Source organism: Pocillopora verrucosa, chromosome 2 (genome assembly GCF_036669915.1).
Source record: "Pocillopora verrucosa isolate sample1 chromosome 2, ASM3666991v2, whole genome shotgun sequence".
NCBI lineage: Eukaryota > Metazoa > Cnidaria > Anthozoa > Scleractinia > Pocilloporidae > Pocillopora > Pocillopora verrucosa.
Window position 1 is genome coordinate 18,268,696 of NC_089313.1, and position 17,658 is coordinate 18,286,353.

The 17,658-nt window shown below is 36.4% G+C and overlaps 2 protein-coding genes and 1 pseudogene across 2 annotated transcripts; 1 reads left to right on the forward strand and 2 right to left on the reverse strand.

The window, feature by feature from the left end:
• Positions 1 to 49: 49 nt before the first annotated feature.
• LOC136279262 (uncharacterized) lies at positions 50 to 1,464 on the reverse strand. The gene has a single exon (XM_066162879.1). It carries the CDS (start codon positions 980 to 982, stop codon positions 50 to 52), a length of 933 nt encoding a protein of 310 aa, XP_066018976.1. The 5' UTR covers positions 983 to 1,464.
• A 298-nt stretch (positions 1,465 to 1,762) lies between these two features.
• On the forward strand, positions 1,763 to 5,681 carry LOC136278980 (DNA ligase 1-like). The gene is made up of 5 exons (XM_066162292.1): positions 1,763 to 2,171; positions 2,850 to 3,566; positions 4,025 to 4,086; positions 4,427 to 4,626; positions 4,915 to 5,681. Exons 2-4 carry the CDS (start codon positions 2,867 to 2,869, stop codon positions 4,541 to 4,543), a joined length of 879 nt encoding a protein of 292 aa, XP_066018389.1. The 5' UTR covers positions 1,763 to 2,171; positions 2,850 to 2,866; the 3' UTR covers positions 4,544 to 4,626; positions 4,915 to 5,681.
• An 8,929-nt stretch (positions 5,682 to 14,610) lies between these two features.
• Positions 14,611 to 15,149, reverse strand: LOC131790624 (bis(5'-adenosyl)-triphosphatase pseudogene; annotated as a pseudogene).
• Between the last annotated feature and the right edge of the window lie 2,509 nt (positions 15,150 to 17,658).

Sequence of the window (17,658 nt, forward strand, 5' to 3'; positions counted from 1 at the left end):
ACAATTTTCCATAAGTTTCAATTTCAATATACTTTAACTAAAAAGCCTTTCATTTTGCAAGGAAGGAGACTGAAGTTAACTTACCTCGAATTATTGCTTGTAATTGGTTAATGAAAGGTATGACAATGAAATAGCATAATTCAGACCTTTTCTTTTCGAAGTCGCACAAGCAGGCGGCATTTGAACAGCAACTTGGTTTTTGTGTTCCAAAGTATTCTTGGCAAAACGAACAGTAATAATGAAGTTCCAGAGGACTCTTCAATTTCCCGAAAAACTCACGGAGTAGCTTTGTCGATTTCGCGCACTGGTTTGGTAAAAGGCAATGCAGCTCAATCAAAGTGAGCAAATCAGCAAGAGCGACCCCGGAGAGAGCATGCCTCACGCAGAACGTGACCACTAGCAGCATGCTTATGCCAAGTGAAAGACGACATCCAGGATAGAGAGGTCGGTTAGAATTATCATCAGATGATTCACTGTCGTTGTCGCTCTCTTCATCGCTATTCTTCCCATCAGTTTCCTTCTCACCTAACATTTCAAAAACATCTGGAAAATCGTCCGCATAAGAAATATCACGATCGTCTTCCCTGACAAAATCAGTAAATAGAGCTGGATCGTCACTCATCGACATCAGCTCTTCGACTCTTTCAGTCTCAAATTCGTCACCACTGTTGAAAAAACTGTTAACTTCCATTTTTGCATTAATATTGTTCGGTTCAGGCGACTGAAAATCGTCCGGAGAGAAAGACGACGTTGAGATACCGGGAACTGCTTCATTCCTTTGACAACTCGGACTGGGACTTTTTGTTAAACTACTTTCTTCTGGACAGCTCTCCTCTCTCTCGCTCATTAATTTAGCTTTCTTGTCCCATCTATATTTTGTAGTTCTCGGAACATTACGCGTGGAAGAATCGGACAAATATTGCAAATATGGACCTCTGACTTTCTCATTATTGTCCGCTGTCACAGTGATATGTGTACACATATCACGGGGGTACACATATCACTGTGACACCGCCATACTCGCTCAATACGATCGCTGACCTGAATGACATGACTGTCAATGACCCACAATGCCCCTTCATTGGATGCGCACGCATCTCTAAGAAAGGCGCGCGAAATTCGTGTACCAAAGGTCAAGTTGGCCCAAGCTAACCGTCATTCAGCTACAGTGGTAGCTACAGTGGAAGCTACAGTGGAAGCTACAGTGGAAGCTACAGTGGAAGCTACAGTGGAAGCTACAGTGGAAGCTACAGTGGAAGCAACAGTCCGTGTTTAAATAGTTATCGTTCCCTAACCATGTCAAGGAAAGGTAGTATCACCTCCAGAAGGTCAAACAAGGCTCCCAAACGATTGGAGGATCAAGGTTTGTGACCTTTTGTGTTAACTCTGAATTACCATTCTTTGTTAAAATCAGTGAATTAATCAAAGCACGTCGGAATGTGTTTGCATAAATTATCAAGCTTACATCGTTAGGGTAGATTGAAATTCACTATTTGCCCTTCGAAAAGGATTTTTATCACTTAAATTCAATAACCTATAACTGTTAATCCTTGGGTTCATAACTTCGCCGTGAATTAAAGCGATCAGAGCATAGCGATTGCGCGTTCACCAGTTGATTCTGTCTTAATCCGATTTGTTGTGAAACATATTCCAGAAACAGATTGCAGGTCTTTTGAAATCGATTGTTCCGGCCCAAAATATCTTTCAAATTATATTCACAATGCGAAAACGAAATATATATAGCTTTCTTGTGGTTGATTTGCAATTTGAAATGTCTATTCATAACTTTCGCGCTCATTTTCGAATTCAGGCCACGTGTGCACACCGCGGGTGATTTAAATAGAGAGACCCCAGAGACCACAAAACAGTAACTCTCTATTTGTTTGTACATGACTTCATGTCAAAATTAGGGCATTATATTTTTACAATTTAGGAGCACATATTTGAAATAGTACTTTCAGTTCCTACTATTTAACTCTCCTTTGAATATGTAAAACTTTCTTTTAATTTATGTTTCTTTCCTGCTCGTACAGTGTACTACTTGGTTCAGTTTGTAGATGACGGTATTTTGGACATCAAAACTGACGACGACTTTAGAACAAGGGAAGATGGCCTTAAAGAGGCGCAGTATGGGGATACCTTTTACTTGTGCACAATAATTTTTGAAAGTGGTGAGTCTAAGCACTTTTTTTGTTTTGATCATCTTGTGATAGGAAGCTAAGTTGTTTGATTTTGCTTTTCTATGCAAATCTGAAAGAATTAGCTCTGAAATGTTACGAAATGGCTCGGTTTTTCATCATGGAAGCATGACATTGATGAAAATGGTGCCACCTACTTTAAATACAATCCATTTTCTTAAAATCTTTTTGAAAAAGTCATGATTAAGGTCAGGGCTCGACCCTAACTTTTCAACTTACTAGCCAAGTGGTTAGTGTCAACTTAGATGTTACAACAATTTCAGTTTGCTTACGAGCTAGACTGGCTGGTGGAGATTGAAAACCATGTGTGTTTCTACCAATGTGTGGCTTGTGTCGAGCCCTGGAGGTAATTAAGGATAGAAATGGATATTGTAATCCCCAATTAATGGATAAGGCATGGTGACAAACTACTGGTACATGGTGTGCCTCTTGCAAGTTGTATATTTTGTTGATAGGATTTAATAAAATAATTTAATTTGATAAAAATAATTTAAAACAAGCTTCAAATAGATGAAAGAGGAGGCAACAAATTCACAAACAGATGTAGAATCTTTTTTTGCAAACTTGTGCTGTGATTGGTTGCTGCAACTGAAGTTTATTTTTACTGTTAATGGATATCTTTTTGATAGCTAAAGATGTTTTAACTTGCAGATGATAAAGAGGAAGTGATGAAAAGAAAAGTTGCCATGCAGAAATTGAAAAACCCCAAACAAACAGAACAAAATAAAATGAAAAAGATAGGAAAGAAAACAAAGGAAAACAGAAAGAATGTTGGTGAGGAGAAGGAGGGTGAAGAATCCACACAAAAAGAAATGGTGGATAGGGAAGAAATTGCAAGAAAGAAAGCAGAACGACAGAAGAAACGAGTAGAACAACAAAAGGCTAAGGAAAACAAGGAAAGGGAAAAGGCTGTAAAAGAAAAGGAAAGAGCTGCTTTGATGGAAAGGGATAACCGCATACTTGCAGAGATGAACTCTTTAGCAAGAAATCTGGATGTCGAAAGCAAGCAGCCATTTACCAATTTATCTGATGAAGAGGAGTATGATGTTGACAGGGCTGAACCCATGGATGATGATGAATATTTTGGTGGAAGAGATATTATATCCGAATGTTCATCTTACCTTCATCCCCCCCTCTCTCTTCCTCCCCCTTCCAACTCTGCCAAACCAGCTTTACAAACCCCAAGAGCAACAGTTGGTGGAAAAAGACCCAGGGATTTCTCCCAGAGTCAACCACAACTTCCTCCAAGACCAACTGTGGGTGGAAAAAAGCCAAGGTCCACATTCCACCACAGCTGCCAAAAATGTGAGGAGTACAAGGAAATCATAGCTGCACAAAATCAAGAAATTTCTCAACTCAAGGCTCAAGGTAATTATATCTCACTTTTTACATGACTAGCACTCACATATTTAATGATAAGATAGAAAATGCAGGGCAATTTTCCTGTCTGCTTTTCCTTTTGCTTCTCATTGGATTGACTAATTGTGAGGGGAAAGATGGATACCAGTTGATCATAGTCTATCTTGTATAATTTTACAATAACTCTGAAAGTAGGGAATAAACCATTTTAAAGCACTTTAATAAGGCTACAACTCTTGCAAATTGTATTTTAATGATGCATCTTATTGTGTTTCAAATAGTGATGCTTGTATTACGATATGAATATTATTTTGAAGGGAAGAGTATCTTTCCACATTTACATACTTATATGAATTAAAATACTGGTGACAGTCAAGCAGATTGACCCACTGATTGATTGCTACATTTAATCTTCCCATGTTAGCTAGGTAATTAAAGCTATGATTTAATCCATTTATCTGTTGTAGTGAATGGTTGTTATGAAGAGCTCCCCAGACCTGGGAAAGTCCCTGAGATTGTGGTAATCAAGGTAAATGCTTTAAGGCTTAATACCTGGCAATTAGATTGTGAAGCTTAAGTTATCGAATTTATATATTTTTTATTATTTGAGCTTAAGAGGCATATCTGACAATCAAATGCAATGTAGACTAAGTTTGTTTAGAGTTTTAAATAATTTCTTACATGGCTATTGTAGGAGGGACTACTTGAAAACTTCTGTGCAGGGAATCAGTTGAAAGTGCTTTCACTGCCTTAGTGGTCATGCACTTTCAAAATTCAAATGTTCACCATAGCCTTCCTTCAATTTAACATTAAAAACATGACATGATTGTTATGAAAACCTTATGGTTAAATTTGTGTGTCCTTTTTAGATGGTTGAGTTATCAAAAGGTAGAGGTGTCTACTTATACGAGGATCACATAAACACAGCCAAGAGTAAAAAACAGCCCAACTTCAGCAGCATGTTTCCTGCTCAGCTGCTTTTATAAAAATTCTGAGCTAGTGGGAAAGAATCTGACCGGAGCAAATGCCAGAGAGGGCTTAAATGCTGACAGTGTTTCCTCAATTTTGGGTAAGTACATTGCATTTGGTGTTTTTGTCATTTTATTACTATTGGGAATTTGTACACTTGTACATGTTGATCAACATGACTTTCTCAGGGATCAGCCTTGTAAAAAAACTTTGGGACCATCCATATAAAAAAAGTGAGGAAAACAACTCCAAGCAAGTATTCAGAAGTTCCTTTGATCTAAGTGATCTCGGATTATTGATTGTGGTATGAGTCTTTCCAAAGTAACACAACCTTGTTGTCATGCATAAGTCTAAAAAGTTAAGCTCCTGTGTTTCTTTTTCTTTGCAGATTTTGTGGTAAAGCAAGGGGGGAAGGCCTCTACAATCAAGCAAGCCCTGAGAAATAAAATTAGTTCTCTAACCACAAGGGCAAGTGGTTGGCAACCTGCCAGGAAAGTAAACAATTGAATCGATTGAATTAAGATTAATTAAAATGATATGATTGGATACTCAGTAGATAGACTATTTTCTATTATGATTTGCACAAGGCTTGCTTGCTTCTCTAATTATTAAATAACAAAGTCAATTTTTTGATTATTACATTTTACAACAACCATTTTTTTATTGGCTTTAATCCCAACAAGAGACATTGTAAGTGACATTGCTGATTTTCATGAAATTTGTTTCTGTTTTACATGATTGAATGATGAAGTCCATTTTATAGATATTCTTCGTTTTAAAACAATGAATAGTTTTTGTTAAGTATCCCAACATTGTGAGAGTCATTTCTAATTTGCATGGAATTTATTGTTAAAATTTATGAAATAATCCAATGATGGATTTCATTGTAAAATATATATTTTTGCATCAAAAGACAATTTAGAAGCAGTCTTTTATTGTACAAATTTTAGGTTATTTGTCATGGTCAGTTGTACCAAATAAATTAAAGACATGAATTTCATACTTTTGCTTGAATGCTTATCTGACTTGGCCAAGTATATAATACAGCTGAACATATGCCGTATGAACTAGTGGTTGCATGCCTGTTCGTGCATATTAATTTACCTGGCTGCAGGTATGTATGCCATTCATTTATAATATCTTGAATACCCTCTAAGTATACTTAAAGTATACTTTAAGTATACTGTACTTGTCAGTTTGCCACTAGTGGTTTTACTCATGAAGTATACTTGAAGTGCACTGCAAAATTTTCAGTACCTTTCAAGTATACTACAAGTATACTTTTAGTAGCTCTGTAAACTATACTTCAAGTCTACTGAAAGTATACTTTGTGTAACTTATTTGCAGTACACTTTGATTACAGAAATAGTATACTAAAAGTGTACTTAATTTTGGTAAGGGATGGCATAGGTGAGAAATAACACAAGCCAATCACGATTTTGAATGCGATTACAAATCGTCTTTTACCCTCATTTTTATAAAAGGATACCACATTAGGAGGTGTAAGAAATGCATAGATGATCCCAGTGTACCAGTACCTAAATCAATAAAGCTTGACCGTAACAAGCGTTCAGCAACACGTTCCAACACCGCCATCTAGATTCCTCAGTCTGTCGTTTCCATTGAACTTAAAGCAGTGGTGCCAACAGTCAGTCGAGTGCGTCTCATAAAGGAGAAACATTTGTACAAGAGACAGAAGCAACTATATGCGATTACAGAGGTGCGTCGGAATTCTGGTCCACAAGTGGTTAAGCACTGTCCGAAGTATAAAACAATTTTGTTGATTACTGACTCAGAGGAGAACAACAAGTAAACTTTAGAGCAGTTATTATTGAAGTGTGACTTGCACTTTTCATTTATATATAAAGAAGGACTTGTATTTTGCACCAAAAATAAAGAAAAGTAATATTTTTTAGGAGGTCCAGTGATTGGGACATTGAAAGGAAACTCGGTTTGTACTTCTCACTTTTAACAAGTCTTGTTTTAAAAATATTTTCAAATCAGAGTTTTTTTTTAATCAGTCACGAAAACAAAGCAACAAACATAAAAAAAAGAGGAACAACAATTATGAAAAAAGAAAGATTAATTAGGTGTTGAATTTGTTTGTCTAAGGCATGATATTTCTACCAAAAATAATGTGAACAAAAAGTCTCTGACAGTGTTTGAGGCAATGGAGCTTGACTGTTCCAAGGTGTTCTAATAAAGGCAACTAGTAATGTAGGTTAGGGAAGTAACTTATTTTCATAACTAACAAAGTTCTTTAAGGGTAGATAACAATGTAATTATTGTTACACATGTGGAAGTTGTCTACCAAGGAACAGCTGATGAATGTTTGATGATTTTGGCACATCTGTGAACCTAAGATATTTTGCATCACAATAAAAACTTTTATGATCATGGAATCCAAGAGTCCTTTGAGGTGAGAAAGCAAATCTGTGATATAAGTACATTGGATTAATTAATGCATTTAACATAATTGACTGCTGCTTCATGAGAAAATCCATATTAATGAAGAGATTTACTAAAACTTAATTTCAATAATAAATTTCATGATCTTTAAATTATAAACATATATATGTATGTATATCTCTCGGTAAATTTTGTATAGCATACCTTTTATTAAGCAAAAGTTTTAAGCCTCTAAAATTAATCCTTTTCTTAAAACCTTCACATTCAAGGTATTGGGAATTCTTGGAATATATGTGGACCTCAGGGTAATTAATTTGCCTCAAAGTCAATTCCCAGAAATTCCCAAGAATTCCACCCTTCTTAAATTATAGGTAGTTTTTATAGCTGAGAATTCCTTGGAATTCTTAGGAATTCCAAGAACTCACAAAACTGGAGTCTTCCTTTTCCAGAAATTCCCAGTAATTCCTAGCTTTTCACATCAGAGCTTATTTGCATAGTTGGGAATTTTTGAGAATTCCTAGGAATTGCCAGGAATTCCCAGAAAACTAGGAATTCAGTTTGCAAAGGTTAGTTGCTTAATTGGGAATTTTGAGAATTCCTAGGAATTCCCAGAAAACTGGGAATTCAGTTTGCAAGGGTATGCTACTAATAGTGAATTTTCCACACATTCTCCCGCATTTTGACTTTTTCTGTGAAACTAGACCCTGTGAGCAGGGTAACTGGGATACCTGGATGGTACTGGATCCTTGGGATCAAGTGTAGTGATACTATGGGTGTTGGACTAGTATACTGAAATAGTCAGCTTAAGTCTGGCCAAGGGCATACACCTATGTCAAAAAAGGTTGCCATCAGGCGACAGGTGATAGGTCATTCCAAGACAGAAAGGAATCATGGGTATACAACTCAGTAAATAGTTCTTGTTGATTGTGGTAAATTCGTTTGTTTAACTGGGTAACAGTTTTTCTGCATAGTATTCTGTTACAAACAGAGCAAATATAATACGAACCTTCTCTAATCTTACTTTGAAAAGCTGGGATCCTATGATCTAAATCATGTTGAACTGAGTTTATTAACTTGGAATTGTAATGTAATCTTATCTTTGCCTGCAGGATCCAGTGCTTTATACCATTCTGCTCTGCCAGACAAAGTTTTCCTTTTTCTTCAGGATTCAATGACTTATACCTTATACTCTTTTTTGTTTTTGTGCGGAATTGAGTGAGTCAAACCATTCTGTTCTCTTTTGTTTTAGTGCAGTATCCAGTGGTTTATACCAAATTACTCTGCTAGAGAAAAGATTTTGTTTTTCTGCAGAACTAAGTGATTTATACCAATCTGCTGATTTGGACAAAAGCTTTTCTTTTTCTTCAGGATCCAGTAATTTATACAATTAAGCTCTGTGAGATGAAAGCTTTCTTTTTTTGCAGGATCCACTGACTTGTATCATATTACTTTATTAGACAAAACTTGCTTTTTCATGGCAGGTTCCATTTCTGCATAGCTTTCTTTTTTCCTTTTTGCATGTAGTTCTTTCTGACTATGAGACTTATGTTTTACCATTACCTTTTGTCTTCCAGCATTTGACAAATTAGTTTAACAACATATAAATTTAATACAATATTCTACATGTTTACTCTGGAATTGTTTTTTCTACAATACCCACTAATGACTGAATAAGAAAATCAATGTCATTCATTTTTTCAAATATATCAAGTGTGCCATTAGGACTGAATCTTATAATATAGTACTTAACAATTTTGTTTTTGTTTTCATATTATTGTGCTGAAAAATACAGCTGAAGTATTATCCTTACTATTATCTGTGATTAACTTAAGAAGCAATAATTCGCTACTAAGAGATGTACAGCATAGTATTCCTTGTTTCTCCAAATTAAAGGCAATATTATCTGAATCATATATTTGAAGTGTCCTTGGGAAATTGTTGATAGTCAGTGGATGGTTATCGCCATTGAGTTTTTCTTTGTAAAATTTATTTGCATGGTCACTGTTCTAGAGTCTGTGAATTCCAATACCCACAATATTTGATAATGGAAAAACAAATGCCATAAAAAGATGTGGCACAGCAGCATAACAAGGGAACATAAATGGTTGTAGTTTCAGCATCTGCATGATTTGCTTCAAAGGGGACAGCTGGCAACTGTTGATCTGAAATATCCGTCATATCAAATTGTTTTTCATTAATATGTACACCTTTAAGTTCAAATAAAACATTTGGATTTGATTAAGACCTTGAAAATAGCTCATCAGCTCATTTAAGGTGTTAACTTCTAAAAGTACACAAGTCCCTTGAGGATGGGGCATACCATATTAATCTCTACCATGAGAATCAAATATCTCAAACCTACCATCACCATTACAGTAAAAACCTACAGTAGTACTAAGGATTGTTAAAAGAAAGGAATTATAATTTTGTCCAAGCAAAGCCTGCATAACATAAGCAAATGACATACAATAATTGAAATCTTGTACTTCACAAGTACCATGTATAGTACCAGTATAGCTTGGACTATACTGAAGCTGATAATTAATATGAAGCACAATTATCATTTCAGGTACTTCTGTTAACAGTAAATAGGATTGCCTGGATAGACTAGATAGACCAGAATACAATTCATTACCAATGTTCATGATATTAACCAAGTTCATTGAGGATACAATACCATTCCTCTTGTTATATATGAGGGAAGCAAGCCACATAGCTACACACTGTGTACCAGCATTTAACCCAAACATTGCTACATTGTCTTGACTGCAGGAGCTTGAATTGTTTTAGCATAATTAATAACAGGACCAGGGGTTGTTTCTATATCCCTAGACAGATTGGACTTAAAAAGATATACCCTGTGATTCAGATTATTATAAACATTTGGTATTGAATTAGAACTCCATTTCAGTATCCTCTATTTTCTCCTGACTGCAGAAAAGGAATATTTCGTTGTTCCTTTATTCTCACATCTGATTTCATGTATATTATCATATACAATAACAGATAACTGTGCAGCTTTCTCAAATACGTTACATTCATCGAAGCTATTCACGGCAGCTTTTGCTGAAGACATCAACAACTTTACGTAGAAATTAGCCCACAAGACGACTACGTAAACAATAGATAACATAGCATTATACAGAAGGTTCAGTTTGCTTTTCGTTGTAATATTACGTGGAATTATATCTTTCAGGCAACTAACTGTAAACGAATAATTTTTATTTCTCTCTGTTAAAGGAACGGCAGTAAGCGTAGTCTCTTTCGCAACCGTTATTTAGTCTCATCACGCCACGCGCTCTCTCTCCAACGGGGAATAGATGGCGTTGTGTGACGAGACCAAACAACTGCAGCGAAGGAGACGACAGTAAGTGAGGCACCGTTGTATTTTATTTTTGCTCGGAAGTATTTAGACAATAGAGGCAATAGACCACAAAATGCCTGTGTGACTTCACTGAGATAAATTAGGTTTTTTTTTCCACTTAAGGTGAAGTAATGCGATATTTTCGTCCGTTTGAAGATAATGCTCTTTTTCTGTAACAAAAATAAAAACATTGGGTACACAAAATGCCCCATCTTAACCCGCCCAGCCAAAACAATAACTCTTGCATGCTACGCATGCCTATGTTTGTATGTGTGTGTAGTGCAAAGTTAACGCTCCACTCACATAAGGGCCGCTTATGAATCACTTGGGCCACTCTCGCTACCTTTGACAGAGACTTAAGGCTATGGGAGCAGATCAGAGCATCATTAGAAATTTGAACAAATCTGAGACTTCGGCACCAAAATTAGATGGGCCAATCTGCTCGCTTTGATCCTACGCAAGAGAAAAAGAGGTCCATAAAGCGCATAAATCACGTGATTCATTCTTGCTGTTCATTCCATTCCATATTGGCAAACGGTGGGTAAATTAACTTTAGGAAAACGCACTACATTATTTATCGGATAGCGATTTATCCATTCGAACAACCAGGAAAAGGTGTTCAGCTGAAATGATGTTCTTAACATCTCACTGTGATTGATAATTAACTTTCAGCACAAGAACAGCAAAATGGCGTCTGTTGTGAAGTACATTGTCGTGTTGGCCATGTTTATCCAAATTGCCCAGTCGGGACTACTGGCCTATGGAATTTGCCAGACTGGATGTAACACAATCTGGGTAGCCTGTGTGGCTGCCGCTGGTGGTACGGCAGGTGTTTCCACAGGAGGCGCAGCAGTCCCAGCTGCTATTCTGGCATGTAATGCTGCCCAGGGTACTTGTATGGCCGCGTGTGTAGCTGCTGGTCTTTCACCCACACCTTAGGTGAAAGTGGCGAGAACTTACCGGTTTTTTTTTTCTCTATAACTCGTAATTGTTTATTATCTAACTTTTTAGGTTGGAAAAAATACGTATTTGGAGGTGCGTTTCATTTTGACAATCGTAATGATATAGGGAGTACTTTTAAAAGTTGGAGGAGTTGCCTATACCAGTGTATATCGAGCAAAACATTAATATTCCATAACTTGGTTAGTGATTCAGAGCAATGTCAAAAAACTTCACGTGTGTAATATCCTATACAACATACTTGCTAGTGTGTCACAAAAAAGACCTGAGAAGCAGATTAAAGCATTCATTTCACTCTCTTGTGGTTACATATGAAGACATTTCATTAACAAATGATGATCTCAGTGAATTTATCTCAATTCAGGCAGATTACATCTCAAAAGTAAGAAATAAGTTTTATATAGAACTTACCATCCCTTATTTTAAAAAGAACTAGGCAAATAAGTGTCAGAACAAATCCCAGGTCAAAACTCCATAATCTGGGTCACTTTTTTGGATACTTTTAGAGTTCTGACTAATACCCCATTCACACCAGCAAAACATGTTTTGTTAAACTGGTTTTCATTGAATGAAAATTATAAACAGAGAACTGAAAAACTTGATTTTCCATTGGATTCAAGTACTTGCTAACTTGCATTTCCAATGTGCTACATTCAAGTCAAAAATATTCGGTTAAATAGTTTCTATGAAGAAAAAAAAAATTAAACTGTGTTTAACAAAACAACTTTTAAACATGTTTAAGCTTTGGTGTGAATGGGGCATAAGATGATTTCAGGCTCGAAATGTCGTCAAGGTCAATATATAAGTTAGCATACGAAGTAGGTTGCCCAGTTTTCGGCCAATGTAGATGTAAATCCCCATATTGAGTTCTTTTAAGTGTATGGAGAGATTCAACTTTCCATCTGGAGATGGTTCACGTAGTTATGTTTAAACTCTACTTCCCTTTCCGACTTACTTTTAGTGCAAGTATCGAGTGGCCCTGTTTCCGACCAACTGATCTCGATTCCGGCCAATTTTCCCTTTTAGCTGCACGAAGAGAATTAATTTGCCCCTAACCTGTAGAACCATTTCTATTTTGCTATATAATTTCGAAGTGATTCGGCGATTATACTCCAGGTGCTCAAAGCAAAGTTACCACTGAGGTGTAAAGGATTTGGGAAATGTTTCTCTTGATAACTACTTCACTAGTCACAGATGAATTCATCAAATTAGCACTGTTAGCATGCTTGGCAAGTTATCTGAGATCTTCACCACAGAAGTGGAAAAGTTATCCACCATGTAACTCGTTTAAGATCAACATAAAAATTCGCCGACTACCCTTAACCACCTGGCGCTGTTGAACAAAAATTTTGTTATCCGCGTAGTGGTGATAAATTGTCAATAATTCTATAATTGTATTTGTGAATCAATTTCTAACATGGTCGGCAACTCATCTTGCAACAGGTTACTTACGAGTTATTTATTAAAGGATGAAAATTGGCATCAGAAAAGTATAAATGAATATATACGCACTTTTTAAGGTTAGTTTCGTTACTATTTAGGTTTATTGTCTGAATTTTGAGGCGAGTGACAGTAGAGCCGATGGCAAAATTCCGCTGACTGACTTGGGGACATACACAAGGACATGAAATAACATGGCGACAAGTTAAAATGTGGCACCTGAAGTAAAACAAAAAGAACCTTCAAACTTCCTTAGAGAAAGACGTGAACCAATTCAGTAAAGCGCAAACGTCTTTTGGGGACCAAAAAATTATTTCAAATGTTTCCTTGTCCGCGTTTGTGCTTGACTTGCGCGCTGGGCCTGATGATAGAGTGATGACGTGAAATCTCTGACATCTGGACTTTCTTTCTGTCCGCTATAAATATTTTTACCTGTTAAGGGCCATCTTATCAAAACACTATTATCGGGGTGAGTCGTCCACTGTTTCTGCCTAGAATAACTTGAAAGTAATGTAATCATTCAAATAATTTTAAGTGCAATCCTCAGAAAGGTGAGAAAGAATTATTTGCTCTTTTAACAAGATTTGGAACATTTGTTTACTCAGTTTTAGTTGAGTTCAGTTTAGCTCTAGATTTAAAGTTTATTGTTTGTTAAGTTTTTAACCTGAAATAAAGTTCAAAATGACTAAAATGAAACACGCATGATTCCCTGTAACTCTGAGTTTCGTGCTCACGCACTCGTCAGACAGATCAAATCATTAGATCTGTCTGACGAGTGCGTAAGCACGAAACTCAGAGTTACAGGGAATCATGCGTGTTTCATTTTAGTCATTTTGAACTGTATTTCGCTCTACACCCATGGGTATTGAGCACTTTCCAACAGCATTTGCTGCAATTTCCCACATTTAACCTGAAATAAATAAATTGAGTGAGATGAGTCGGAAACAGTGCTTCTACTTTAGAGCTACTCCTGTATAACATATGAACTGGCTGAGACTGACTGTGGGAATTGACAAATCAAGGAGCGCATATGAGTAATAGGACTGTTCTAGCCCAATCACAAATCAAATTTATAAGTACATTTGAATTCCCCTTATCTTACACCACAACAGTACCACCTTTCTAAATAGATAGTCTAATCTGATTAGTCCACACTCATGTTTGAGAGCCAGCTCACACTATCTTGATGAACTGACTGACTGAACAACCATCGACCAACCAACTGTCCCACCCACTAAATAGTGATCTTGAAAACCTGTTAACTGATTAACTCTCAAACAGGCTGACAAGAGTGACAAACTGGGATATGAAGGGGAAGTGTGAACTGCGAACTGCAAAATGACAATCTAGGTGGTTTACAAAACGATTCCAGTTTTCACCTGTGCTGATAATCAAGGCTGACTCAAGTCTTTAGACTGAAATATGTATTAACATATGTTAAATATCAATTTCTGAGTTTCTTTTCGTCTAAAACACTGAGCTTGGATTCTAGAGTACAAGCTGTAGCTTAGAAAAAAAGACGTTTAGATAGCCTGACTGACGGACACCAAAAAGCTAGCACATTATCTTCACTACACATGTTCCTAGCCTTTTCGTCAAAGTAGTCGTTTCTTTCGAAAGAGAAATATAATCGTTTTTCTCATGATGTGGTCACTTATATTAGGATGTGGATCTCGATGTTTCCTTTCTGTGGATTGCGATGTTTTCGTTTTTGTTATCCTCTGCTTCCTGGAACCTTTTGCCCACTCATCACTTGAAGAAGACTCGCACTTTCCAGTCGAAACGTCGTTGTCCTCATCCAAAGTGACCACATCGTGGGTCAAACTATCGCATTCCTCTCTTAAAAGTGTTATTTACTACAATGACTAACCAAAATCTATTTTACTACATAATCGTTTCTCATCTTTTAAATCAACACTTGATCAAAAAAGTCGGGGAAAAACAAGCTAAGCCAGCAACTTCTTTGTACATATCTTCCTCATTCCTAAAAAATTTATTTTCCACCTCATAGGACTCACTTCGTTGTTTGTCATTAACATCGAGCGCTTTGTAAACATCGTCATTGCTTTCAAAATCTGCTTTCTTCCTTGGTAACAGGTGGACATGGACATGTTCCACTGTTTGTCCTGCTTCGGGTCCATCTTGGATTGCTATCGAGAATGAGGTCGCCCCATACTCCTTCTCAATAACACGCGCAATTTTTTACGTACTAGCGAACAAGTCCATGCCTTCTTCCTCTGTTTAGTCACAAAATCTCTTTACAACATGAATAGGAGATACAAGAACATGTCCAAGGAGGACTGACTTTCTATTTACGAAAGCAAATGGTAATTTGGAGCAGAAAAACACCACTGAAGGCTGGAGAACAATCCGTCCAAATATTGGAGCGTTTTAACAGCCATATTGAATAAGGAAGTGACGTGTAGCCAATGATGAATCTGCTGACTCATGTGCGGGCGTCAGTACGTACATGGAACAACATGGCGGCATCCAAAACAACTTGTGAAGGAAGACGCCATGTTGGATTCACTTGATGCCAGGGAACATAACTACGATAACAGTGCGAATGGTATTAATTTCACGATCAGAAAGGTGAATCTTATGTTTGCTTTCATTGTAGTTGTATGGATATTCTTTTTTAATAAATACATGATCCAAAATCCTGTGTTTTTTTTGTGTATAATGTTATTATGTTCACTATGTTTTACGCGGTCCAAGCTGACGCCTCGAGAAAAAGCCAACGATTAATTCATGAACGCGTCACGCGTTGTGTGACTCGGCGTTTAGTTAAGAGAGGAACCGTTGAAAATTTGAACACGTTACAAGGGAACGGAATATGGTCGATTTACAACGATAAATATTTCGAAATATGGACATTTTTCTCGTAAAATCAATAAAACTTTCTCATACCCTGTGTATCCGTTGTAATTTCTGGCGATTTTCTGCCGTTTCAAGCTTGCTTTACCATCACTGTTATTCACGTCATCTACTTTTATTGCGTTGGTAAAATCTGTACAGACATCACACCAACCAACTCGCGCGCAAAGTAAGAAGACTATATTGAAGGCTTGAAATTATATTACGATCGATTTTCATCAAGAAATGGGCCGGGAATTTTCCACAATAGTGCAAATAATCGTGAAGGCTGATTGCGGAAAAGCGATTGCGTGACACTCGGTAAGCTGTAAGATGACATGTTATTATATACCGAACGTAAAAACTCTTCAGATTCTCAGTCTGCATTTTGTACCCATTCTGCAGACTGCAGTCTATATTTTGTATCCGGTCTGCAGTCTGCTGTCTGCATTTTGTACTAACAGGTATCCGTGGCACCAATACAGTTTATTTTTGGTTACAGTTATTCGCAAAACACACATAATCTACCACAAAATACCTGTCGGTGAGGTAATTCGACATTTTCGTTCTTTTCCTCGTCAATACTCTTCTTTCCTTTTGTAAGAATGTAGACCACTTACAATGTTTCAAGTAATCCACCCACCCAACAAAAAATAACTCTTGCATGCATAGTATGCCTTAATGTTTTGAAATAGGCGTATGCCCTTGGCCAGACTTGAGCTCACTATTTCAGTATACTAGTCCGACACCCGTAGTATCACTACAATTGATTCCAAGGATCCAGTAACATCCAGGTATCCCAGTTACCTTGCTCACAGGGTCTAGTTTATTACAGTTTTCTCCAAACCATAAAATTATAACATTAAATTGAATACAGGGTGGAGAGGGAAGCATCCAAAAAGTGTACCAGACATCATACGAGGGATGCTCCCCAGTAAACTAAAATATGATAAAGAAAATATCTATATTATAAAATGTAAAAAATATATATAAAAATATAAAATGAATCTAAATCTAAAGTTAAAAAAATCTAAAATTCTACAGTATAATCTGCTCTAGGAGAAGAACTAAGTATTACCAAGAAATGATATAACTTTATGCTTAAAACTAGAAATACTAAAAGATTCTTTTCTATCATTGGGTAGGCTATTCCAGTCATTGATAATGGGGATAAAATAACTATATTTAAAACTATTAGTTCTACTATACATACTAACAAGGTCAAAAGAGTCATAATAATTATAGTCTACATTACGTTCTTTACAGAATAGCAACTTATCAGAAATATTTGCATTATAATGCCCTTTCACTAAATTAAATAGAAATACTACATCTCTAATAAATCTACTATTATATAAACTTTGTAAATCTAATTGTTTTAGTCAAATATTGCAATCCTAGTTAGACTTTGGGATAAACTTAGTTGCCCTCCTCTGAATTGCCTCTATTTTATTAATATTACATTGAGTGTGAGGATTCCAGGTCTCACATGAAAACTCAAGCAATGGTCTAACAAGACTACAGTATAATGTCCTTAATGTAGTAATATCCTTACAATCCATACACGTTCTTTTCACCAAACTAAGAACTAAACTAGAAGAACTAAATTAGAGTTAGTAAGCAGACCTAAGTCCTTATATATGTGTACACTTTTCAAACTTTGATCATCTATGTAGTAATCCATAACCAGAGGACTCTTTTTCTTAGTGATTCTCGTAATCTTATATTTCTTAGTATTAATTTTCTTGGTGGGATCGCGGACGTATGTGCTGTCTCTTTCAACAGGCGGGCTGGAATTTTGTCCACCCCAGAAGTCTTATTGGCGTCAAGCTTTTGTAATATGTTTTGAACTTCATATGCATTACATAACACAGAGTCTGTATATTGATTAGCACACTGATCATTCTGGATGTTGTGCACCAAAATAGAAGGCACGCCTAAACTTTCGGCACAGAAGACAGAATGAAAATGAATATTATACAAATTAGCTTGTTCCTGGGGCTTAGTTGCAATAATTTCACTATAAGTACTGATGTCTGGAAGTCTTTTAGACTTAGTCTTTATGGAATGATAGGACCAGAATCTTTTTGGATTTTCCTTAAG